The sequence below is a fragment of the Actinia tenebrosa genome, unplaced genomic scaffold (assembly GCF_029948245.1).
Source record: "Actinia tenebrosa isolate PJP-AT-01 unplaced genomic scaffold, QUT_ActTen_1.0 PGA_scaffold0__85_contigs__length_37466705, whole genome shotgun sequence".
Taxonomy (NCBI): domain Eukaryota; kingdom Metazoa; phylum Cnidaria; class Anthozoa; order Actiniaria; family Actiniidae; genus Actinia; species Actinia tenebrosa.
Window position 1 is genome coordinate 26,045,527 of NW_028292569.1, and position 25,319 is coordinate 26,070,845.

The following is a 25,319-nucleotide window of genomic DNA, read 5'->3' on the forward strand; positions in this document are numbered from 1 at the left end:
ACGTTTACGGAGTCAGAGAGCAGACGATAGTACCGTTAGTTCTGTCAAAAAGTAAAGGAGAGCGCGTACATTTATTCTACCACGGCGGACACTACTCATGGGTTAAACACATTAGCAGACTATTCTACAGACATACTAAGCACAAAGGTAAAAAGTACTTCTGCGACTGCTGCTTGCTGTCATTTACATCCTTAAATGCCCTAAAGAAACACGATGAGATCTGCCGCGGAGTCGAAGAAGTGGCGCAACGGATCCAGATGCCCACCAACAAAGAGCTTTCATACGCGAACCATCAAAAGCAGATGCAAGTGCCTTACGTGATATATGCAGACTTCGAAGCGTTGATAACTAAGGAAGAGCAGAAACGTGGTGCCACGAATAAGGTAGGATTACACGAGATCTGCTCCTTTGGTTACATAGTAGTCAGATCAGACGGTAAAGCAAACCCTCCTGTGATTTACCGAGGTAAGAACGCAGCTAATGAGTTTCTAGAAGCATTGCGAGAAGAGGAGGGGGAGATAAGAGAACAATTAAGACGTCCAAAGAAGATGGAATTTACCAAAGAGAACCAGGAGGCTTTTAACAAGGCAAAAAAATGCCACATTTGCCAACATACGCTTCTTCAGTTTGGAAGACGAGCCAAGAAAGCGTGGGATGAAGATGGAAAGTATTTAGGAGAAGCTCATTTTAAATGCGGGAAGTATGCTAAGAAAGGTGAGAAGCCGGGAAAGCCCTCCACGCACTGCATTCACTGCCACAAAGCATTTGTTGAGGATTTCTATGTGGATAAGGTTAGGGATCACTGCCACATCACTGGTAAATACAGAGGAGCGGCTCATTGGAAATGCAATATAAACTTCAAAGTAAATCCAGATATGGAGATTCCGGTGTTCTTTCACAACCTCCGCGGTTACGACTCCCATTTGCTACTACAAGGAACAGACGGCTCCGACGTCAAATGCATACCCAACAACAAAGAGCGCTACATGTCCGTAACTGTGGGTAAGCTAAAGTTCTTAGATTCGCAGCAGTTTATGGCGGACTCCTTGGCAAACCTCGTAAAGTATAACACCAACTTTCCCATTTCCAGTCAATATGGTGCGGAAAGGAAAGGAGTCTACCCATACGAATACATGGATTCCTGGGATCGATTCAAAGAGTCCCTACCACCCAAAGATCGCTTCTACAGCACCCTAAACGAGTCCGGCATAAAGGATGAGGAGTACCAGCATGCGTTAGACGTGTGGGAAAAGTACTCCTGTGAGAACATGGGGGACTACCACGACATCTACCTAAGGTCTGACGTAGTGCTGCTTGCAGACGTTTTCCAAAGCTTTAGAAAGATGGCTATGGAATATTACGGATTGGATCCCGCTAATTTCTACACGGCTCCTGGGCTCAGCTGGAGTGCTTTGTTAAAGAAGACAAATGCGCAGTTGGATCTCCTAACGGAATACGACATGTACCGCTTTATGGAAGACGGTATCCGCGGCGGCGTATGCGGGCCCAGCCGACGTTACGCCCGCGCAAACAACCCCTTAGTAGAGCACGACCCAGAGAAACCAACCACATACATTTACTACCTGGATGCGAATAACCTTTATGGTTGGGCAATGTCACAGTACCTACCTGTGAGAGACTTCGAATGGGATCCAGTGAAGCCGATAGACTTCTACATGCAGGTAGGAAAGGAGGAAGACAAGGGTTACGTTTTAGAAGTGGATCTGGAGTACCCAGAGCGCCTGCACGACGAACACAATGAGTTCCCCTTAGCACCAGAAGCGATAGAGATACCATTTAAGCAGCTAAGTCCGCTGCAAAAGCAAATGTGCCCTGGTTACAAACCGTACAGGAAACTAACTATGAACCTGATGGATAAGAAGAAGTATGTGGTACATTACCGCAACCTGCAGTTCTACGTGCGACACGGAATGCGCGTAGAGAAGATCCACAGAGTCCTAAAATTCACACAGGAACCCTGGATGCGCCCCTACATTGACTTTAACACGCAAAAGCGTACCGCAGCGAAAAATGACTTCGAGAAAAACCTCTTCAAACTGATGAACAACAGCGTGTTCGGAAAGACAATGGAGAACATCCGCAAGCGCGTAAGCGTAAAAATAGTCAGCACCAAAGAGGAAGCAGAAGCATACGTGTCACAGCCAGGCTTCGTTAGATACGTAGAAATGCTGAACTTCTACGTGATTCACATGAAAAGGGCAAACCTCTTACTAAACGAGCCCGTTTACACAGGCTTTACGGTGCTGGATCTATCGAAGCTGCTTATGTACGAGTTCTACTACGATAAGCTTAAGCCAAAGTACGGAGACCGCTGTCGCCTCCTGTACACAGACACCGACTCCCTAATTCTAGAAGTGCAAACGGAAGACGTTTACAAAGACTGCCTCCCCGACATAGACGAGTACGACACCAGCGGTTACCCGAAGGAGCACTTCCTTTACTCTGCGAAGAATAAGAAGGTAATTGGGAAGATGAAAGACGAAATGTTAGGAAAACCCATAGTAGAGTACGTGGGTCTGAAACCAAAGATGTACAGCGTGCTAAAGTTAGACGGCGTAGAAAAGAAAGCTAAAGGCGTAAAAAAGTACGTGGTTAAGAAGGACATTACGCACGAGTCCTACCTCAACGTATTACGAACACGCAAGGAACAGCGGCATAAGATGAACAGCCTGCGCAGCTATGGTCATCAGATACATAACGTCACGCAGGAGAAGGTGTCGCTGTCTGCATTTGACGGTAAGCGATGGATGTGTGATGACGGAGTGCATACGATAGCATTCGGACATCACACGATAAGCAGTTCTTCCATGACGAACCCACGTGTGGGGCCATCGTGAAGATAATACAAGATGGGCTGACCCTTCTTAGCTATTACGCTTCGGATCTGGTAAGTTTCCAAAGACCAATTAGGATCCGTAGCTCTTTTGGATCCTCCTTCTAATTCACCCGGTCCGTAGAGATATCGGACTGTGACATTACCTAATTTTTTTTCATGGGGGAAGACCGCCCTCGAACTTCTGACGTAGGACTCGTGTTCCACGTGTTTCTTTTTTATGGCATCCTTGGGTTTTATTCCCGTAGCCCTGGCCGCCTCGTTGTTCAAAGCCGCGACGACCTGGGGGAGCCGCTGTGTCCATTCCCTGTTGCGTTTGGAGGGATCTTCCAGCTCTTTCCAATACTGGTACCCAAAGAGACGCTCGGCCAAGGTCTTATTGAATCTTTCGACAATGCTCTGACCCCTGTGGTACTCTGCTTCGGCTCTCCTAATCTTAGTGTCGTGGTCTTTCAGGGTCTTAGTAACCACGCCCATGAACTCTGTCCCCGCATCCACTTGCAGCAGCTTAGGCCATTTCAAGACGCGCTTATAAATCCTACCTAGGGCTTCTGCGACTTCTCCAGAATCCTTGCTGGTTATGGGTTCGGCGTCCTTGTATCTGCTTGCGATATCGACTACGGTCAAAGCGTACCTATAGGTCTTTTTTCTCACCTTATCGTGTGGTAAGAAAAGCAAATCCGCCTGATGAACTTCATTGGGGGTATTTACGGTGAAGCTGGGCCTGGGAATGTACTTCGGCACGGGAAGATAGACCTGCCAGAGGGTTTGTTTTCTTAGCCAGTTCTTAGCCGTTTCTTCTGATACCCTGGCCGCGGTCGCGAGTTTCTTGATAGCTGACGCTCCTTTCCAATAACCTTCAGGTCCATAGTAAATCCTTTTGAGTTTGTCCTCTACGCGGCCCATTATATGAATAGAATCGCGCTTTGCTTGATTCAAGCGAAGGATAAAACAAGATTGATCTTGCGTCCGTTGAAATCCACCGTCTTTCCGTCCACTTTAATGGTGATGTTTATGCTTTCTACCAAATTAGACAAATCATAGCTTAAAGAAATGGGAGTGTATTCTTCTGAGTCAAATGGATTACCTTTGGGTAGAAACTTGGACATAAGAGAAGACTTTTCTCCATTGTTGTAACTATGGACCAAGTCGCAATAGACTTCGTAAGAGGATGCGACTTTCCATTTTACATCATATGTATTACCGCTATTTATCGTGGTACTAGTAAGGCCCAGGAGTTCTACCAATGAACTGTCCTTTAAATTAGCGCTTCCACTATTTTTCTTGAATTTCATTTCATGGGGTAATCCTGTGGTAAGAGTATATCCATGCTTTGCTAGCTCCTTAGCCAGTGTTATGGGGGTGTAATGGGAATCTGGTAACTTTGGTTTGGTGCCGGAAGTTCCGATGACAAAGCCATTGACTAAATTATACCAAGAATTGTACAAAGAGCAACTAACCAACCGAACCCTTTCCGCGCGGATGGGAGGATTCAGATAAGTAGTAAAGTTATTCTTGTCGCTTTCCAAAAAGACGATCATTATATTAGATACGCCAAGGCCACGCCTCCCGCCAGCCCTGCGATTCCTACAAAGACCAGCTCACTATCTTTTTGTTTCTTAGAAGGCTGATAGTAATTCTTAAACTGAGGCCTTTTCAACCCCGTCAATGCCACGGGGTGCGCTTGCGCATAAAGTTTAAAGGCGTAGTCTGTATTTTCAAAGTTCTTATCCGCCTGCATCTTGTCTTGGTAGTTCTTATCCAACCAATCCCTGTAAGCTTGTCTTTTTTCATTCCAAGCTGCCACGTCTCGCTGATATTTCTCCAGCGCTAAGTCGTGTCTCTTCCTTTCGGCGGCTAAATCTCCGCTGCGATCGCCTCTAACTAATCTATCCAAATATTGACCACCATAATTAGCTCCAGTGAATGCTAAGGCTGCAATAACTCCACCTGCGACCACGCTAGCCATTATATATTAGAAAATCACAGGGATTTTCACGAGTTACGTCGTAGGTAGGTACTTTTCCTTCCGTAGGTAATCCTTTACCATGATAGCCCCGCCAACGGCAGCGGTCATCTTAGCAAAATTAGCGAAGCTCTTGCTTGGGTCTTCAGTAAAGTCTTCTTTGAGCACTTTCTTACCTACCCAACCAATACCCGCAACAATAGAAGTAATAATAGCTGCTTCTTCAACAGTTTTCAACAACGCGGTTGACATTATATTACAAAGCGAGAAGGTTATTCCATTTCAGGGATTTTGCTTTTTCTAACCTCCACAGGTGCGCGATATGTTGGGGCCTCCCACTTTACTTTTGGCTTTGTAGCCCGCCATTGTAAGTAAAGGCTGCCTGCTGCTATAGCAATTCCTATCGCGCCAATGACGTACCCAGGATTAATAAAGGATTCGCTTTCGTCCTCCACCTTTTCTTCTTTTTTGGCTTTGTTTTTCCTGTTCATCTCCGCGAGCTTCTTACCCGCGGCAACTCTGCCTGGAGATTTAGCCTTGGTGATTCGTCGCTCCTCTACTTGGGGGGTTTCCTCCGCCTTCGATTCAGCTTCACTCATTTATATCTAAGGACTTGAAGGAATTGATAAGTACTTAAGGATGACTTAACTAGGTACTTGGGGCGACCTGGGTAATTCCCGCGAATGACTTGACTAAGTACTTAAGGACGACTTGACAATGACTTGACTAAGTACTTGAGGCGACTTGACTAGGTACCTCAGCAAGTGCTGCCTGGAAGACCTTTTCGACTTCTCTGTCCTTCTTAAAGTCCTTCCAAGACACCAGTACCTCCTTCAAGTCGACATGCTGAGCTACGTGCAAAGCCGCAGAGGCGACTGCCATTAACTTACCGCACTTCAAAGACAACCACCCACAGGTTATCTTAAGTTCTTGGGATATGACATAGTCATCTCTTATGTCCTTCTGTAGTTGCTCCACGTCGTCTATGGGCAGTGCAAGTCCAAGTAATTTAGTTGCAAGTCGGATAGCGGAGTCTGCGACGGCGTCCGTGGTCTTACTTGCAAGGGCAGCCTCGTACCTTTTATGGAATTTCTTGACTTCCTCTTCCGACAGCTTATTAACCTGCTCATGGGTAAGTTCCTTGCCTATCATTTCCTTGCACTTCCCAGAAGACACAAGGATGTTAAGTTGTTCCTTAAGGTTACTTTCATCTAACTGCGTGGGGACTTCATCTAAGAGCTGCTCAATCTCCATATACATTAACGTCATAAGGAAACCTCAAAGAGAAGATCATCTTGGAATGTTGGTGCGTCTTTAAATGCCGCATGTATTCGTGTAACTGTTCCTTGGATATCTCACCGCCGTAGTCGCTTAAGATGGTTTCCAGGTCAGACTTACTTGGAGTATAAAATACGACAAGTGAACCTATGTTTTCCCTGAAGGGCTTGGAGACGCTGGTAAGCTGCTGGGAAAGCAACCAAACGCTAATATTGTCATGCCTGCCGCTAAAGGCGAGTTTAACGAGCTCCGACGTGCGTCTTTTTACGTCGTCCCCACAGGCAATGTCATCCAGTATGAGCAAGGTTTGCGTATCTTTAGGGAATTGCTTGTGCCAGAACTTCAAATGGCTGGATAACTCGTTAGGGTCTAAGATATCTACGAAGAAGTCGTCATCGCTCACTCCTATACCAGTCCAGGTGCGGTTGTTCACGTAGGTGGGGCATAATAGCACTATGTAGTCGAAGCGGTATCTAAAGGACCCTAATAGCTGCTCCACTACAAACTGGGTCTTTCCGCAGCCGGTGGGTCCTACTATCAGAGTGTTACAAGGTATGTGATCTGGGTTCATATATAGATGGAGCCAGTGGAAGCAATGCAAAGAATCGTAGCCGACGCAAAGGATAAAAAAGACACCATAGAACTGCAAAGGGAGGAGATAGACCGGTTAAAAGAGCGCGTGCAGGAGTTGTACGATGAAATGTGTGGTCTGAAGCGTGCAGAACGGTTTGGTGCGCTTTTGACAATGGCGGGCTGGGCTAAGGAGTCCATTAAGGACTTCATGCGATATCCTCCATAGATATATGGACTGCATTACATGTGAGCTACCTGCCGACTGCATAATCCCTGTCGTTACCCCACCGACACCCAAACCGCGTAAGAAACACACCTGCCTTCATTGTAATAAGGTATTCCCTGAAGGATCCTTTGTTGGGCATTGGTGTCCCGCAGATACTAAAGCACAAAGAACTTTAGCTGACACCTACAAAGAGGATTCGTAAGGTGGTTTCAAATAAGGCATTATTATTTATTGTTAATTTGTTAAAATAGGATTAGAGGTTTCAAAAGAGCCTTAACGATGATTATCTTACTTTAACAAATTAACAATAAAAAATAGATCCTATCTTAAGACTCCTTGCATTTAACAAAATAACAATAAAAAATAGATCCTATCTTAAGACTCCTTGCATTTAACAAAATAACAATAAAAAATAAGGTATGTATAATGGAGTGCATGCAATGTAATAAATCTTTCAGCAGTAAGCAGCGACTGCAATACCATCTTTCCAAAAAGGTTTGTCAAAAGACCGTAAGCACCCTTTGCGGTGACTGCGGTCGAGAGCTGTCCACCCTCCAAGCCTTACAATATCACCGCGATAACAGGGTCTGTCTTAAGAACTGCTGCCGCCGCTGTGATGAGCCCTTCTTTGAGGAGAACTGGCATAAGTACCGCTGCCGCCGTTACCACCTCGAAGGTATTGCCTGTGAAACCCACGGTGACATAGCCGAACGCTGTTGCCCCCTTGAAACCTCCCGGGCGCTGACGAAGCGTAAGAAGGAAATTGACCAAACCTTTGTAGGCTTTGACGATGTTGAGGGCGTTAGATGGGAGGACAGGGAACACTGGGAGGCTATTTGCGATCGCTGCGGCTGTCAACGGAGTGGACAACATATTTGGTGCTGTCTATACGACGGACCACGTCCTTTAGACCATTACCTGGCGGTACGAAAGGCTTGGAAAAAAGAAAATATATAATGAGTTCCACGGTGCTATTCTACGCCGCCTTTGCGGTTGGTGTTGCCTCTACGACAGTTGTTTGCGTACTTTCCTTTGCGGGAGGGACCTTGGAGGAATTTGATCGCCAACGCCAAGAAGAAGAAAAATGATAAAGATATATAATACCTCAAATCGCAGCGTTCATAGGTGGTGTCTTAATTACCACATCCGTTTACCACATGACAGAAAAAATGAGGTCCGCCGTAGCAGACCAATACTTAACCGCTCATGAGGATGACTTCTAATCGCACAAAGGATTAGCATCCGTCCTACGTTCAACGTCGAACTTCCATCGACCGTTGACCTTACCATAGCTGCGTATGTGTGTGAATTCCTCACCTTGAAGGATGTACCGCACGCAGTCCGGTGCCCATAGCGTGCACTCTTTACCGTCGCATTCCAAGACCAGTCTTAAACGGCTGATGTCTTCGAAAACGACGTAATTTTTTATTTTGTATGTACGACCTTGAACTAATTCACGCCAGTGTGTCTGTTCAACTATCATTATATCTATGAAATATTCTTTGGTGAGTCCTTAACGCCTCCTGCGTCTTAAAAGCCTTAACACACCAAGGACAAGGTACACGAATGCCTTCCGCGTAATGGTCGATCTCCCTGCATATAAGGTCGTAATCGTTGCACACCATGGTTAGGTAACCATTTGCCTCGTATTGTGTGAGTAACGCCTCTTGTTTTGAGGATAATACGCCGTTACCCTTAGGCGTCTTCAACTCCAGGCATAACCCATTATATTTTTTATGTGCATTAAGGACTAAGATGTCGGGTTGCCCCGCCTGGTAGCCTTTCTGCCAACATGCTATCCTTTTGCTAGCTGAGTCCTGTAGTTCTCCAAGACCTGGTGCGAGCAGTAGGATAGGGTGGAATCGACGTATGTAGTCTACAACCTTCTTATGCAGGTCAAATTCATTCTCGATCTTAAAGACTAATTTGTTTGGACCGTCGAAGCGTTTGTCTATTGCATATTTACCCGTCTTACGCAGCGTGGGTAGGACTTCCTCAAAGACCCAATCACGAAACTCCACAGCTTTGGGTAGTTTGGAGCTAAATATCAGTTCGTACAAACCAGGTTCGGATATGAACACGGCATTTGGTTGTGTAGTAAAGGAGCGGTGATTCGCAGCCCCTTGTAGATCAACCCATTTTTTCTGGTATTTCTCAGATACGTGTGCTCTAATTGCATCTCTAGGACGCTCATAGCCCAACGCCAAAGCCACCTCCTTTGCTTTGAAATAAAGTTTATCGCCTTGCACTATGCATTGCAGTTTGGTGTTGTTGTTTTCGAATACGCGAAGCATTATATACGTAAGGGATATTTTATCCTTTCTTGGATGAGGGAGCGCAGCGCGCGAATCAATACGCAACGCTCTTTAGCTGATTCATTTCTACGCTCAACTGGGCGTCAGACACCACGAAGATGTATGCGTTGATCTTGTCTGAGTCGCCTGCGCTAGCGTTTAAGTCACGCTTGATTTCCAGGGTAATGCCGTCCTGGGTATTTACCAGACGCAATCCCTGCCCATGTAAATCCTCGTCGTTGGTGGTTCGCATGTCAATCCACAGTGCATACTTATCGGTAAAGAACTCACCGGGTGTAACTTGATCCCCAAACTTTCTTTTTATTTCCCTGTAGATGTCTGAGGGCTTCATTCCCTGCGAATACACCTTATTTGGAACTCCATTGATGCTAATCCCGACGTTGGTGATGCCGGGGTTATGAAAGGCTTCAGAGTCGCGCTTACCGGCTTCATAAGGCTTAATAAATACCAACATCAACCCCGTAAGACTACGACGTGGTAAATTAATGCTCTGAGTAATTACCGCGTCTGTCTTATCCAGGAAACTAAAGGTTTTGTACATTACCGCGTGGTCGTACAAGAAAGCCTTTCCAGCGCTGTATTCCATGCCAGCGCTACGTGCTAGATCTTCGGAGTGTATGGTTTCATACTGCAATTCCAGGTTGGTAATGGCGTATGGATGAATACTTCCCGACAACGCAGTGCTTAACCCGCCAATGATGTTAGTCATGTTGGCTAAGGTCACTTCAAACTGCAACTCACTCAACTGTCTAGGATAATAAACCCCGTGGCTGGTAATAGCCTCAAAGTCCAATGGTATTACGTATTTAGTACCATAGGCTGTCTTGATGGCCTTTGCATCTGCCACGTCAGTTGCGTCGCCAGAATCGGTAGGTTGTGTCTTGGTGGGAGTCCTAACCTTACGTAATATTGCGCTACCGATACCCTGCTCTATTTTTTGTGCCCTTTCGAATGCAGTCAGCCACAGATCTTTGTAGGTGGTGTACAGGTCATAGTTGTTTAAGTCTAAGAGGGATTCCCCGGCGAACTTTACTCGCATCTTTGAAACGATGTTGCGACCAAGGTTATTCACGATAATCCTTTCATCTGCGGTGGTAGGTTGCACCGCCAAATCAAACCTTAGCGCCAGGGTGCCAGGAACCAACACTAGGTTATCTGTTAGGCGGGGTACGCCTACGTACAGGGTTTCTCCTGGCTTTGCGCTAGAAGGTGTGAATGTGACTCGGTGAAAGGTGCGTTCTGCTTTCAGTCCGCCAACCTGCTTAGGTAATGCGTTGGGGTTTAACTTTGAGCTTATCATATATAATGGAAGTAGAAGGAACGGATTTCGATCCCACCACCGAAGAAGGTCAAGTCGATATTAACGACGAAGAATACGACGCATGGACTAAAGGCGCGGATACCGACCCCCTAGTCTACGACATGGCTTTAGAAAACAAGTATGGTAATAGATGGAAAAGCTTCAAGGCCGCCTTGAATCGCATGTGGCAATCAAAAAACCACGGCAGCCCCGTCCCTGAGTACTTGGAGCTTCAAAACATAGAGCAGCCTGAGGCAGCCGCGCGGGAAACTGTAGAGTGGGCAACGCGAGAGCTAAATGAGCATTATGATCACCTCGATAATGACGCAATAAAACTTACGGAAAAAGGAAACAAAGTCCTCATAAGCGTTCAAGACATGAGATATCCCGACAAAAACCGCTGGACGAAACCGCAAGTCCTCTTTGACGAAAATGGCTCGGTCAAGGTTAACGTGGCAAGATTAAGGGGCTTCCAAGTGGCTACCCGGAGTGCGTTAGAAAGGTTGGAAACCCTAAATGAACGGGTTGCGCTAGAAAAACGAGCTGAGGGGCTACAGGAAACGTTGGAGGAAAGGGAAGCAGAATACATGAAACAAAACCGACTACTTCTCGATGCTCAAAAGAGAGAACTTGACGACAAAAACCAAAGAATAATAGAAATTAGAGGACAAAGAGACAATGCCCTACGCGATAGAGACCAAGCCCAAAGGGCTTTCGACCTCACCTTACAGGAGCTAGACCTGACAAAAGAGGAAGCTAAAAACCTACATATCACCATAACCGGCTCTTTGGAGGAGCGGCGGCAGTTGGTTGCCGAAATCAACACTAAGGAGGAACAAATCCGGCAAAGAGATCAGGCTATTGAAGACCTGGAGGGGCAAATAGAGCGGCAGCAGGAAATAATCGACGACCAGACTCGTTCCGAAGAAGAAAGGGAGGCAGCCCAAAAGGAAATAGAAACCCTTCAGGAAAGAGTTGCGGAATTACAAGCGCAAAAGGAAAACCTGGAAAGAGAATTGGGGCTTACCACCAAGGAAAAGGTAAAAAGAGCCCTTTTGAAGTATGGTATTCCACTGGCGTTTGCGGTCGCTATTTCAAGCGTAGTAGGAGTTATCCTATCCGCGCTTAAGGCTACAGGCGCGGGCGTAAAGAAATTAGGCAATGGGCTGACGGACTTGGGAAAAAAGATGGCAGCCGGTCTTCCTGGGCTGCTGGGTTCGGTTGTTTCCTTGGCACTTAGGGCCGGCGGAGAACTGCTAAAGTTTGTGGGGAATAACATTTGGATATTAGTCGTAGCTATTGGAGTGGTACTCCTGAAGAAGATGAGGGGTTGATCTTATCCTTGTATATTATATCAGGCTTATCGTCGTCGGGTGTCCGAGGCATCCTCGACTGGGGATAAGTAAAGATAGTATTCGCGCCGCCCTGATAATGCGGAACTAGTGGCAGCACGCTCATGGTGCTAATGGGCTTATGATTCCAAATTTCATCGGGGTTGTTAACTAGTCGATTTACGTAAACTACGCTGGTGCTAAGCCTGCTATTTGGAAGAAGTTGTAGCTTAACATGATTACAATTAACCACCATCTGAAACGTTAACACGTAAAACGCCTCAGCACTATATATGTATGGCTGCGCCGAAAAATGAGTAGGCTTTCGATTATTAGTCGACGTTCTAAAGGGTGTTAAAGGCTCGTTATTCTCATCTATTAACCTAAGCCCCATGCTAGATTGATACGCTGGGGAAAAGTTAATACTACAAACAATTAATGCAAGGCCTCCAACCTCAACCCACATTCCAATATCAATCCAGGTGCGATCAGCATACCGACCATCCTCTAAGTGATAAACGTAATTGGTTTCCCTCTGATGTGGATTCATATATTTAAAGACTAAGCACTGTCAAAGTGCTAATGGTTAAATGGTTATAAGCCGTATCTCTTTGATTTTCTATGCTATTCACGCAAACGCTCCCTGAGTCGTCTACTTTTATTTGTAGCTTTACCTTCCCATGACAGTTAGTGACCATATGAAAAGTCCAAGTCGTAAGATTCTCAGGGCTATTCGGTGGCGGCTCTACGGAGAAATGCGTAGGCTCCCTGTTGTTCGTCTTCACACGCATAGGCTGCAGTACGCCATTCTCATCCAGGAACCTAAAGCCCACGTTGGCATGGCCGGTCGTGCCAATGCAAATACTGCAAAGGATTAACTTCTTTCCTGAGTAGTTCAGATCCACGGACATGCCCTCAACGTCGACCCAAGATGCCTGGTCGTATTTTTTCTCGCCTGTGTAAGTCGTATAAACGCAATCTACTCCAGCTACGTAGGGGTTGTTCATCGCCATATATAATAGCTCAGACCAACGCCTGCGGCGGCTAAGCTGGCTTTTAATAAGTCATGGTCATATTCCTCGGGTATCGTAGGCAGGACCTTCTTCTTTACGTTCTTTGGTGCGGGCTTTTCTACGTGCTCCTTCTTAGGCTTCTCCACGAAATGGGGAATGTTCCTAAGAGTGTCAGAGTTCACGTCATTCACCCCAAACTTCATATCCTTGGTTGCTCGCTGCAGCTTGTTGTTGTATCCCACGACGGAATCGGCGTTGATAACCAAATTACTTGGCATTAACCAACAACCAGGACTCAAGGCATAATCCAGTCGCACTTTAGACTGCTGCACTGCAAGTTGATATCTCTGCACCGACTTAGAGATCTCATTCTCGATAACAGCGCTTTCGAAGAGGACAAGGAATACTTGTTGCGTTTCCTGTGACGCACCGGAGGCATCTACGATGGGGCTGCGAGTGCTAACCTGGGCCCCTAGAATGCAGTAAACAAAGGCTTCGATGCTTCGATTAATCCTTGCTAGGTTTTTCAGTCCAATGCCCTTTGCGGCAAAGAAAGGCGCCCAAGGATACTTTTCTTTGCTTTCTATGTAGTAAATTAAATTACCCTTCGTTCCGCTGCCTCCTAAGTCCGAGAATTCGTAAGAGCTAGGATACCCCATACCCGGCGTTTCTATGCTGGCACCAACATACGAAGCATAGGTGTAAGTCTCTCCTAAACCATGGGCGGCACCCTCTTTGTTGCGAAAATCAGGGTTGGTAAGCTTAAACTCATTCCTTAATCGCTCCCATGCGACTTTGTCATATTTGTTATCCTTTGGGTTAAAGACAGTGTCACCAGGAAGCGGCGCTCCTAACTCAAACAATATCCTACGAATAGTAAAAGCAACGTGGAATCTTAGGAAAGGAATATGGAACATGTCCGCGGCTATACCGCATCCTTTAGTAGCAGCCCAGACAGCAAAGTTTAACTGCTGCGGCCAATACCGCATGTTGGGACCTGATAACCATTCTCTGGATTCTTTCCCTGAGGTATGTTTCATGGCAGTTTCTCTAAAGATGTCTCTGACTTTTGTCTTGAAAGTCGTAGGACCCACGGGGATTTCTAAGGAGGTAACCATCTTAGCAAAGTCATCCGCACCACCTTTGTTGTCGTAAAATGGGTAATTCTGGGTTGCCGGTAATAAATTCTCTGGAAAATTAGGTTGCCTTTCTACCGTCTTAGGATGCTTGGCGGTCGCCTTCGGTTCCAAATCCGTATTGCTGTACATTCTTTCACCGTTGAAGTAAATCCCATCGGGTCTGCGCTCAAACTTACTGGGGTCTGCATGCGGAAACATCTTCCTGAAGGCCCTCCAGTTGGCATAATCCCGGTTGTCATGATGTGGCTGCTCCTCAATATTATTCCCAAAAGCGTCGTACATACTATATATAATGGATGTTATACCATCAGCACCTCAGTTGTACCCAGATGTTCCCAATTATCACACTACGGTACCCAATGAAAATACAGAAAACTTTCGTTTGAATAAAGCAAATTTAATCCTGGCTTACTTGGAAGGGCAAACACAACACTACGAAAAAGTCCGAAAAAAATACGTTAGAGCCAGGAGTACGCTACATAAGATTTCGATAACTTTGGGGTCCATATCTGTTGTGTTAACGGGCTCCGGCGTTGCTACTTCACTTACTGGGCCGGGAATAATCGTTGGAGTTCCTTTGGCCGGCGTTGGGGTAGCCTGTGGTATTATTTCTGCTGTTGCTACGGGTATTATGAAACAGTTGTCAAGCAAAATATCCAAGCATGACACGACAATAGCTCTGTCAAGGGCTAAAGTAAATACAATTACCGATCTTGTCTCAAAGGCTCTGCGTGACAGAAAGATAGACGACGTAGAATTCTCGCTTATCTTAGCCGAAGAAGACAAATACGAGAAATTAAAGACGGACATAAGGAATAAAAAAACAGTCGTAAAAGATCTTTCCGAGGAATCTCGCAAAAAGATCTACCAGGAGGCAAAAGAGGAGCTTCAAAGAAAGCTTGCTCATTGAACATCTGCTTCGAAAAGAGCGTGACAGGATTCTATTTACATATCGAACGCCGGCTGTCTGGTTCATATGCAAATTAATTTCACAAATTTATTTCACAAATGTGAAACGTTTTCACAAATGTGAAAGAAAATTGTGAAGGTTTTGATTGGCTGAAAACATATGACGTAATCGTCCACTATCTTCTTGGAATCCATCCTAACAGGGGGTGGTTGGGGTCTATTTTGTAAAATATTTCGTAGATTACGTCAGGGTAATAAGGAATATCCTTATCCAGCCGACAAAACATCCACTCGGCTTTTGTCATATCAGAAACCTCGGGAATAGACTTGCCGGTAATTTCAGACAAAAGATAGGGAATAGCTTTGTAATATTTCCCTAGTTTTAATTTTTTCAATGTCTTCCGTAGACTTTGTGGGGTTGGCTCTTCTAAATGGTCTATGATTTTCTTTTTTACTTCGTCGCTTAAATATATCGGATGTAAACCTTGGATATGACTCATCCAGTCCCTGAAGTATTTTATTCTCTTATATGGCGTTTTCTTACGACCTCCATTGGCGTAATACTGCTCTCTGGTAGCATTTGGTACGGCATTACGAATATTCTTACCACACTCGTAACACTGTGCTGACGTGTCGTCTTCTATTTGCATTTTTTTACCACAACAAATATACTTATTTGGCTTAGTAGGTACAAACTTGGGTTTCAAGCACTTTACACAGAAATCATAAGCAAACTCTTTACAATCTTCGCACTCCATATATAAACTAACATATTTTACATAAACACGGGATGCGGGTAATCGCGGTACGAATCGAGGGGGTACTTTAGGCGGGTAATCCTCCGGTTGTCGTTGCGCTGGAACCCCCATCCCCTATACTACTCATAGCTAAATTCCTGTAGAATGCCAGCCACAATGGCCGATTTGATCACGTGACCTCTTAGTGCAAGTCGCCTATTACGTTACCTTGCAGATCTCAGTTGAATTTGGCACTTGTAGATTTAATATCTTGCCTGGGCAAGAAAACACCTGCAAATGCGGATTTTTTTCATGGGTCATTATTAGATGAACGACTTAAGCTTCATGGACATACAACTAATATGAGCTACCGTTAAATCCCAGATGAACCGGCCTAAATATACCAAGCAATACCTGACTAAAAATAAGCGCTTGCTAGTATCGGGGACTCTTCTTAGGATATACTTATAGTTGTGGAGAGAACAATTACATTTACAATAAAGTACATATCCATACACTTACCAGACTCACAGCACGTTCCTTCAAATTCAGGCCTACAGCTACATCTATCAGCGTGATCAGATGTTCCTCCATTCTGACAAGCATTTCTGTTACAGGTATCCTCCTCATGGAAATTAAAAGGGCACCCTCCACCACAACTTTCCGCATTAGTCTTTGTTCTTGTCCTGGATTTTTTCCCATTGTTACCACACAAGGCTGAGCAGGACGACCATGAAGACCAGTTACTGACTTGGCAGTTGGTAGCTGTACATGATGGAGGGCTTCTTCTTCTGCGTCGACTCCAGAACCATCCATGACCATCATGAAGTAATAGTGACAGTAGCAGTATAACAAAAAATTGCTTTGCAAACATCATGTGTAATTTTTGTGAGTAAATCGGCTGCAGAAAAACACCCAAAACAAATTACAGTCAAAGGACATGCTTGAAGCGTGCCCGTCTAGAATGCATTATTCAGTTCATTATTCGATTTTCGACATCATTCTTCGTTTTCTAATATTCCGTAATTATTTTCAAAAATCAAATGAAATCTCGAAATCTGATTGCGTTGGCTTATCACAGGCTTTAGGGAATTCTTTGCTTTTTGACGTGAGAAGTATTTGCGAACAAATATAAACCACTCAATGACACTCAAATACCCACATTTGCGTTCTGTTTTGCTGTGTTCATAATCTTTACATCAATTAACATTGGAATTTTGTCCTTTTCAGCACCTTTTTCATTGGTTTAATTGATCAAATAAACTTTTGAGCCAGTAAAAAAGTAAAGTAAACCGGTAGAGCGTCAATTTGAATCGAAGCGTTAGCGTAACGCTTGTTTTCTTTGAAACTGGCTAATTTTACGTCGCAATCCTAATAAGGTTACGAGCTCGCATTCCTAATATTGATCAGCAACTGTATAACGGTTAATTCACGATTTTTTTTTTTAAATAACGGAATTATCTATTTTATCGACAAGCAATAGAAATGTGGTATTATGTTTAAATATTTTGATTGATTTGAAGTTATTGTGAGACATATTTATTTTTGTAAATCTGCTTAATTGCTGGCCCATAAAAATGAGACACGCAACCCAAAAAATTATTTCGAATCTTATATTAAAGAATTTCAACGAAATCTATTGTCCTTAACCTTTTTTCTATCAGTTACAAACTTGCACAAATGCTGAAAAGTAATCCAATCAAATTTCCAAGTTTGGATTTAAATTTGATTTCATTCTCGAAAGTTTGGAACGACCAGAAATCTTTTTATGAATTGAATAATGCAGTCTAGCTGGGCACGCTTCATGTCCTTTGACTGTAAATGCAAGCTAATATTACTGCTAAACAGAATGTCTAAAAAAATTCAACCCTTACACTTAAACGACTTAAAAGATTAGTACACTGCAGCAATAGAGTGAGATATTCCCAACACGACTAAAAAGATAAATTCCATATCTCCAAGCGTCAATGTAGTATTCTGTTTGATATATAATATCGATTAAAAACCATTTTAGTGGATTTGTAGTATTTAATGCAATTTCTAAGAATTCTTACCAATGGTGTTATTTTCACATGTGGAGATATCATGTAATATATTCATATGCGTAGATATATATAACTTTTTTAGTAAAAAAAGAAAAAATAGATATTTCAACGATGATTATCAATATTATATCAAGTTAATTTTCTTTTTATAGAATTAAGGACGAAAGTTTTCAGCTTACCTGTGAAACGTCAAAGGGAACCCATCGAGCTGTGTTTCGACAAGTAAAATAAATGAGGTTTGTCTGTGTTTTTTTAACACATTTTTTGGGCTGCTATGACGTCATTGTTTTTACAAAATGCATCCTATTAGAGTAGATCTGTTCATTATTTTGGGTTAGAAGGAAGCACAAACTTGTGAGGCGAAGGAACTTTGTTACTGGCTTTCCTTCAATACTAACGAACTGGTGTCTTAAAAATAAGCAGTCCAGGAACAACTGCGGCTGGTATCCAAGCCATTATGTCTGGGTTTTGCAGCGTTTATCTGCTATTATTTCTAAAAGGAATTGTTGCAGCAAACAGATTTGCGAATCCCAGCCAACTAGGAAATTCTACAAAACTGGTTTTTGAGATAGGTAAAGTATGTACCTACTCCTACCAAGTGGCAATCCACACAGCTCGTGGTTCTCACTCTACGGAAAGCCAAGGACACGAACTAAAAATGCTAGTAAGTCAGTATTTATTTCTTTTGATGATCACTTCATTTAACTAGTTCTATAAAGTCGGCGAAAATGCGCTATATATGCAGTGGCTGCTATGTCCGAACTTTTCACAGCTCTCGACCTTTGGTTTAGTTTAATGAATTTGCCATCATTTATAAAAGTAATGTATAAAGAAATGCAATAATTTACAAATAAAACAGTAATGATAAAAGGGTAAATTTTACACCGTGAAAAGATGAAAAAACTTACTGACGTTTCGGACGCTAGTCCTTCGTCGGTGCTTTTTATTCCGACGAAGGACTAGCGTCCGAAACGTCAGTAAGTTTTTCATCTTTTCACGGTGTATAATTTACCTTTTTATCATTACTGTTTCATTAGAAACACCGACGCAGCTCACACTAGTTTTTAGCTAGATATCTCTACACATAAAATAGACAAGAATTAACCAAGGGTGTGACAGGTTAAAGGAACAGATAATGCGTCCCTATTACGACCTAGCTCCTAACGCTTCCCTTAACCGCTTTCTAAGTTAAGTATTGCGAATTTCGTTCTAAAAGTGGCTACATATTGACTTTCATGCCTTCATACCTTTATTTTTATTTTGAGTCATAAATTTCCAAGTCATTGAATACAGTATATTACAAGAATGTCAGGAATGATTACTGGTTTAAACATGTTTAAACATGTCTTCCCAGCCCTTGGCCTTTCATATCTACTTCCTTCCTTACTTTCTAGGGGGTACTTTTTTATTGAAGGATTTTTGCGACGTTTCCAAATTGAGTGTAAACTTAGATAAGACAAAAGTTATAGTTTTTAACAATGTCGGAAAACGAATGCTCAAGTATGAATTTTATTTTAATAAAAACAAACTTGAAAATTTAAAAACCTATAAGTATCTAGGTCTTCAATTCTGCTCCTTTGGAAATTTCACTACAGCTAAGGAAGAACTTAAAAAAATCGCTCTAAAAGCTTTGTTCAAACTTCGTAAAGATATGGGTAAGCATTTCAGAAATGCTATAAACCTTACTAATCGTCTTCTCTCTTGTTAAGCCAATATTGTTATATGGTAGTGAGGTGTGGGGAGTTGAGATGAAAAAAAAAAAAAAAAACATAAATACTGATCCACTTAAATCAGTTCAAGTAAAATTTTGTAAAATGTTGCTGGGGGCTAGTAAAAAGGCCTCTAATAATGTATGCCGGTCAGAATTGGGGCTCTTTCCATTAAGAGCTCTTTCCATTAAGAGCAAGTGCTAAATTAAAGGCAATGAACTGTGATAGCGAAATTACAAAGCTGTCTTATCAAGTAATAAATGACTGCCTCACTGATAGCGAAATTACAAAGCTGTCTTATCAAGTAATAAATGACTGCCTCACTGATAGTCCTAACAAATCAATGTGGACTGAAAAAATAAAATCCATTTTTGATAGATTAGGCCTTGGATATTTAAGAGCGAGTCCACCTGAAAACCATGCAATGCTGAAAAATGTGTCTACATGGGGTATCTCCGATTATCTTGATATTTTGCAGTTATGTACTTTGATGTGATTATTAAATGTGTGGAATATCAGACGAAAATTTTAAAACGCCGAGAAGATATGGATGTCGAATGAATCATGCCCAGACAAATTATGCAAATTACTTGAAATTAGAGCGAAATTCACAACAACAGTGCTCTAAAACTACAGCTCTTTTCGAAATGGAAACTTATACAAGTGTAGTATATCTATTGAACACTACGATGAAGGTATCAAACTATCATTGCAATTCGAAAGAAAATAATTAAGGTAGTTTACGATTAAGTCGTTGGAATCGAAATTTAAAACAGGTATTTTTGGCCTGAAATAAACATCGTATATTCTCGCTGCGGCGGGCTTCTAAAAGTACGCAGTTTGATTTTTCTTTACTATAGATAATAGGAAACAAGTGCACGAAAAAATTTTTTTGTAAAGTATTAACTGTGAAGCATGAGAGCACCGCAAATTGCGTGATTTAGCGATTATCTTACACAACGAGCTAATGGCTGATTACAACAAAGATTACTCATCAAATGAAAAGCCATTGCAAACCAGTAGTAAATAAAGGAAAACAATCTAGAAGAAGTCAGATATTTAGCTCTGCTACTTACTGTTTGTGAGAGAATGATACAACATTAACAAAGTCAAAAAGCCATACACCAAAATACAGTACACATTCATTGATCTGGACGTCTTTAGATATTGATATATATCTTCAACATAAGAAGTTTAAAAGACATTTGTTTAGAAAAAAATCAAAATACAACAAATATAATCCTCCAAGTGGTACTATGGCCATTCAAAGCCGACCATTTCATGTTTTAAGCTGCAACATCATATTGTTATTACTTGTGCAACATCATTTGAAACTAGTTTCCAGTGCCCTTAAATTTTTGCTATAGTCGTCGCAAGGTCCTCCCAAAATACACTCTAGCTAGACCGATTAAAGAAGTCACAAAGTGAGCTTCCTCAAGACTCTCTCCCGCAGATTATATCTTTCGGTCGTACGCACGGCAACTTCGACTTCTTCCTCTTCTTCTTCAGTTAGAGGTGCTCGTGGTAACTGACCAAGTTTTTTCATCGCCGCCAGTCTTGAAAAATAGCTGGTGATCTGCTGTACCGTTAGCCAATCTTCTTTATCAAAGACTCGTTTCCCGTTACTATCACGCATGGAACGCATTCGTGTCGATGTTTCTGCTGGCGTCACTTTCCTACCCGTGTCCTCCCCAATCAGGAACTGCCCTACAAGGTAGCTCTTCACGTGCAGTGGAAATCGGTTGCACTGCTTCGATTTTTTCAATGCCCAGCCGATCACTAGATCAGGAACATGTACTTCTTCTGAATTAGAAGCCGAGCTAACCATTGGTGGGCACGAGGGGTTTGGAGGTTTTAGAGAAGTGCATTTTTGCGCCCATTTCCGTCGTATTTGATCATACTGTGATTCTTCGTGAAGCTTGAATTCATGCTTTCCAACATCAAGGTGCTGTTTAAGATAGCGACTGCAGCTATATGCTTTAATACATCCTTCTTCGGGACAATAAAACTTGACAGGTTCTTTGTCTTTTACATCAGGGACATTTGGCTCATTTTTTGCAGCTGGACATGAAGAAGATTCCACTATAATTTTCTTTAAAATGCCAGACGTCACTTTTGGTTCAAGAAATGGCCGCGTTACGATTACGCCCGTCTCACCTTGAGGACTGCCAGTCTTCGATATTTTCATACCCTTTCCGAAATTCCACGCCTGCCATACCGTCATTTCTCCACCAATGTTATATTCGAATTGTTTAAGCTTGCTAATGCCTTTTAATTTAAAAGGTTTCGTGGCACTTTGTATATTTGTATCTAGCTCAATTATAGCAGCTTGGCATCCTTTCAACCCTCCATAGGAATCAATAGCTTCTTTCAGATGTTCAGCAGAAGTGATATCATGACCTAGTAGGTAAAAATAGTTATATATTAATTAAAGTAAAGTAATATCACCAGCCATATTCCCTGCAAAAGATTTACGTTGAAAAAAAAGAGAATAAAGTTGTGTTACCTTCATTCAAATATCTGTTAATATGTGCCTTAAGTGGTGCAATATTTCTGTCGCAGACGTCTTTACCACTATTTGCCCCACTGAAACTGTAGTTCTTCAGAATCAGCCCTTGTTTCTTAGCGATGGTATGGATACTTGTGATTAAGGCAGCATTATGATAGCAACCAGCATTGTCGCTTCTCAAAAATACTTCTTTGATGTTTGGCAAGGTTTTTGGAAGTTCAAGAAACAGATTCTCTAATACCGACAGCACCGAAAACCAATCTTGATTACACTTTTCTAAAATATGAACGAAGGTGCGCACCTGTGAACAGTAGCAAACATGCATAAAATCATAAAATCCAATTTGTTGTATTTGTATAAAAAGCAATTTATTACATTCTTACTAAAAGACAAATAAAGTACCTCGAAGTCGTTTTCTCTGTTACTAGCTGCTTTTGTTATACAGGCCGAAACGTGCCAACTAATTCCCTTTTTCCCAAACCACTCGTTCTGGGTTTCACGGTACTTTCGAGGGAGCCATTTCATAGCCCAATCCATTATGATCAAAGTCTGTTCGTAAGTAAGGTTGTCAAGAACTTCTCTTTTGGCCCTTTCTTGGTTGATAGCCCTGACAATGTGTGATTTCCAATCTAGGATTTTCTCTGCTGCTTTTTCGGCATCATGTTTTAGCTCTTCTTGTTGCTCTGGATAACTAGGAATAATAAGGTTAAAATAGTTATTTGAAGCACCTGTAGATAAGTCGGGCTATTCTGTATGAATATCGTTACAATAGTTCCTTTGCAGCTAGAGGTCAAGTGACCTCACCTACCTTAAATCAATCAGCAGTGCCAAACTGATGCCCAGAAATGGAAAGGACAGGTCGAGTTTAGTTAGACGACAATTGCTGATTTGTTTTTAGGTAGGTGAGGTCACAAGACTTCTAACTGCAAAGGGTCTATCACTTAAAGGGAAGAGGGAAGAAATTATACCTTAAAGATCGAGTGCTGATTAAAAATGAAATAATGAAATATTTATGGTACTCTGTTTATCATCGAAACATATTGTGATGAAGCAAATTTAACACACCCTAAATGTAGCACTGAAAACGATGCAAAACTTTGTTCGAAGACACAGGCGCTCGTTATATAAAGTTTTGACTATACCTGTATGAAATAGCCTTTGAGTCGAGCTCGGAAATTATATTCTTCACAGACGTCTCTGCAGTCCTGATACCGATCGCATAGCATATCATGATCATGTTTACAATCTGACTTATACTGATTTTCATTTGAAGACAGTGCGAATCGTATACAATGATCAGCACAGGGATTTTCCTCGATTACATGGAGTTTGTAATCAGCTTTCAGATATCTCTTAGCTGTTTGAATCCTTTGTATGAAGTTGTTGGCATGATCAACAGATAAACCTGTACACATAAGAAAAGGGATAAGAAGATCTTATATAAGCCACTTAAGAGTCAGAAAAGAGGGTCGTAAGATAATTCATCACATTTGTTGTAAAATAGATGTTTACCGAGGGATGCCATGGTGTGTATGATCATTTCCATGGTGTCAAAAGCTGACGCTCCTTCAGTCGCTGTGTTGTCTAGTCCTGCAAGACTTTTCTTCTGAGACGATGCACATACCTATGGGAAAATGCATTGAGATCAGATATCAAATTATTATATGTCATATAAATAAATGAATGAACGGTCGGTCGGTCGGTCGGTCGGTCGGTCGGACGGATAAATGAATGGATGTAGGGAGGGAGGGAAGGAGGGAGGGAGGGAGGGATGATCAATAAACGTACAAACGAATAAATGAACACACACACTGCATGAAAATTAACCATAAGCCTGGACTCCGCAAAAATCTGTAGCCTAGTAATTAGATTATCCGTCTAGTACGCAGATAGCCTGCGTAGGATCATGCGTTCGATTTCTATTTGGAGCTCAGATTTTTGGTGTCACGTGCCCCTTATGATTTATTTTCATTTAGTGTCTTTTTTATTTAGAAATAGTTTAATTTCTTTCATTGAAAAGATATAATATTTGTTTGATTTTAAATGCATACCTTTAAAATGGAAAAGAGCTTCGATCGTCCAAGTGGTGCAAAGCCTTTTTCTTGGCAATATGATTCATAGAGCCTTACCATTCTTGAATTTATCACAGTCCGAACCATGTTTGGTATTTCGATTACTTCTCCATTCGACAACTTTAGCTTCCTTGTTCCGTATGCCACGTCCTGAAGATAATAAGGGCTGCTGATTAAATCTATAAAATGATCGACTTTCTTTTCATCTAACCGATAACGAATTACAGGGTATTTTCCTTCGCACAAATGTCCAACGACTGCGTATTTTCTTGCTTCGTCGATTCGCCATGTTGTTAGTCCAGGAACCATTGCCTTGAGTTGCGTTTTGGTGTAGTGCTTGACGAAGATTGACAACAATGTCAGTTTGGTGTGCCGTGATGTGGCCCCATTGTATAGTGAAATTAGCGTCTTCATGACATCATTTTCAGGTCTGTCATAAATTGTTGAAGAAGATACCGTTATTAGCCCGAGAAGTTCTTCAGACTGTCCGGGCGCTATACATTCAAGAATTGTTGTGACAACTTCATTGGCCTTTCGTTTAATATAAGAACGAGTACTTCTGGCAACTTCTGTTATGGCTTGGTTTAGTTGAAATCGCACCGGGCTCACTCGCCCGTCACTCAAACTGGTAATGTGTCGATTCAGGGTTTGAAGTTTACGGTTTGGAAGGGGAGTAGGCATGTATTCTTCATCAGATTGGTCAGCTTGATCATTCAAAGATAAAGCCTCTGTTTGACTGACTAAATGAGACACTGGTGACGTCAAATCATCATGCTTGTTTTCTAACTTAAAGTATACCCCTGGTTGCGCCTATAAATAGATACATATATGGATAGGACTTAAGCTGCGTTTACACCATACCGGACGATAAAAACACATGCAGACATACGAACCTCTGTTCGCTTTGTTCTTGTGATGGCCGCCACTTCGTCATCGCTGTCGGCTAGGGCTAGGGGAGGTATAATACCTTTCTCTTCGTTCAAGCTACAGGCTGAGTATTGCAAGTGGCGGGATAAAATGTAAACGAGACAAAAATTAAATGGACTAACAACCCTTCTAGATCTGGCACATCTGCATCTGACTGATTGACTGACCGACTGACCGACTGACCGACTGACCGACTGACCGACTGACCGACTGACCGACTGACCGACTGACCGACTGACCGACTGACCGACTGACCGACTGACCGAGTGACCGAGTGACCGAGTGACCGACTGACCGACTGACCGACTGACCGACTGACCGACTGACCGACTGACCGACTGACCGACTGACCGACTGACCGACTGACCGACTGACCGACTGACCGACTGACCGACTGACCGACTGACTGACTGACT

General features: G+C 42.6%; 2 protein-coding genes and 1 long non-coding RNA gene across 3 annotated transcripts in view; 1 reads left to right on the top strand and 2 right to left on the bottom strand.

The window, feature by feature from the left end:
- Positions 1-17,948, bottom strand: part of LOC116293925 (uncharacterized) — a 35,246-nt gene extending 17,298 nt beyond the window's left edge. The window contains exons 1-2 of the mRNA XM_089037840.1: positions 17,866-17,948; positions 16,164-16,542 (exon numbers count right to left, since the gene is read on the bottom strand). Coding sequence (XP_088893966.1) covers positions 16,164-16,518 — 355 coding nt within the window. The 5' untranslated portion in view covers positions 16,519-16,542; positions 17,866-17,948. The remainder of the gene's footprint in view (positions 1-16,163; positions 16,543-17,865) is intronic.
- Positions 17,949-18,217: 269 nt separating this feature from the next.
- On the top strand, positions 18,218-22,316 carry LOC148913946 (uncharacterized). The gene is made up of 2 exons (XR_016121322.1): positions 18,218-18,350; positions 21,433-22,316. It is a non-coding gene; the product is annotated as an uncharacterized LOC148913946 (long non-coding RNA).
- Positions 20,767-22,456, bottom strand: LOC148913947 (uncharacterized). The gene is made up of 3 exons (XM_089037852.1): positions 22,307-22,456; positions 21,902-22,205; positions 20,767-21,795 (listed from the first exon to the last, which is right to left on the bottom strand). The coding sequence occupies exons 1-3, from the start codon at positions 22,439-22,441 to the stop codon at positions 20,813-20,815; spliced, it is 1,422 nt and encodes a 473-aa protein (XP_088893978.1). The 5' UTR covers positions 22,442-22,456; the 3' UTR covers positions 20,767-20,812.
- Positions 22,457-25,319: the final 2,863 nt, after the last annotated feature.

Bases quoted from the DNA above. Each gene is read 5' to 3' on its own strand.
- LOC148913947 (XM_089037852.1), bottom strand. From the start codon at position 22,441: ATGGATTGGGCTATGAAATGGCTCCCTCGAAAGTACCGTGAAACCCAG. The intron at 22,206-22,306 runs GTACTTTATTTG...TACTGTTCACAG, and splicing joins ACAGAGAAAACGACTTCGAG to GTGCGCACCTTCGTTCATAT. The intron at 21,796-21,901 runs GTAACACAACTT...TTTACCTACTAG, and splicing joins TAACAGATATTTGAATGAAG to GTCATGATATCACTTCTGCT.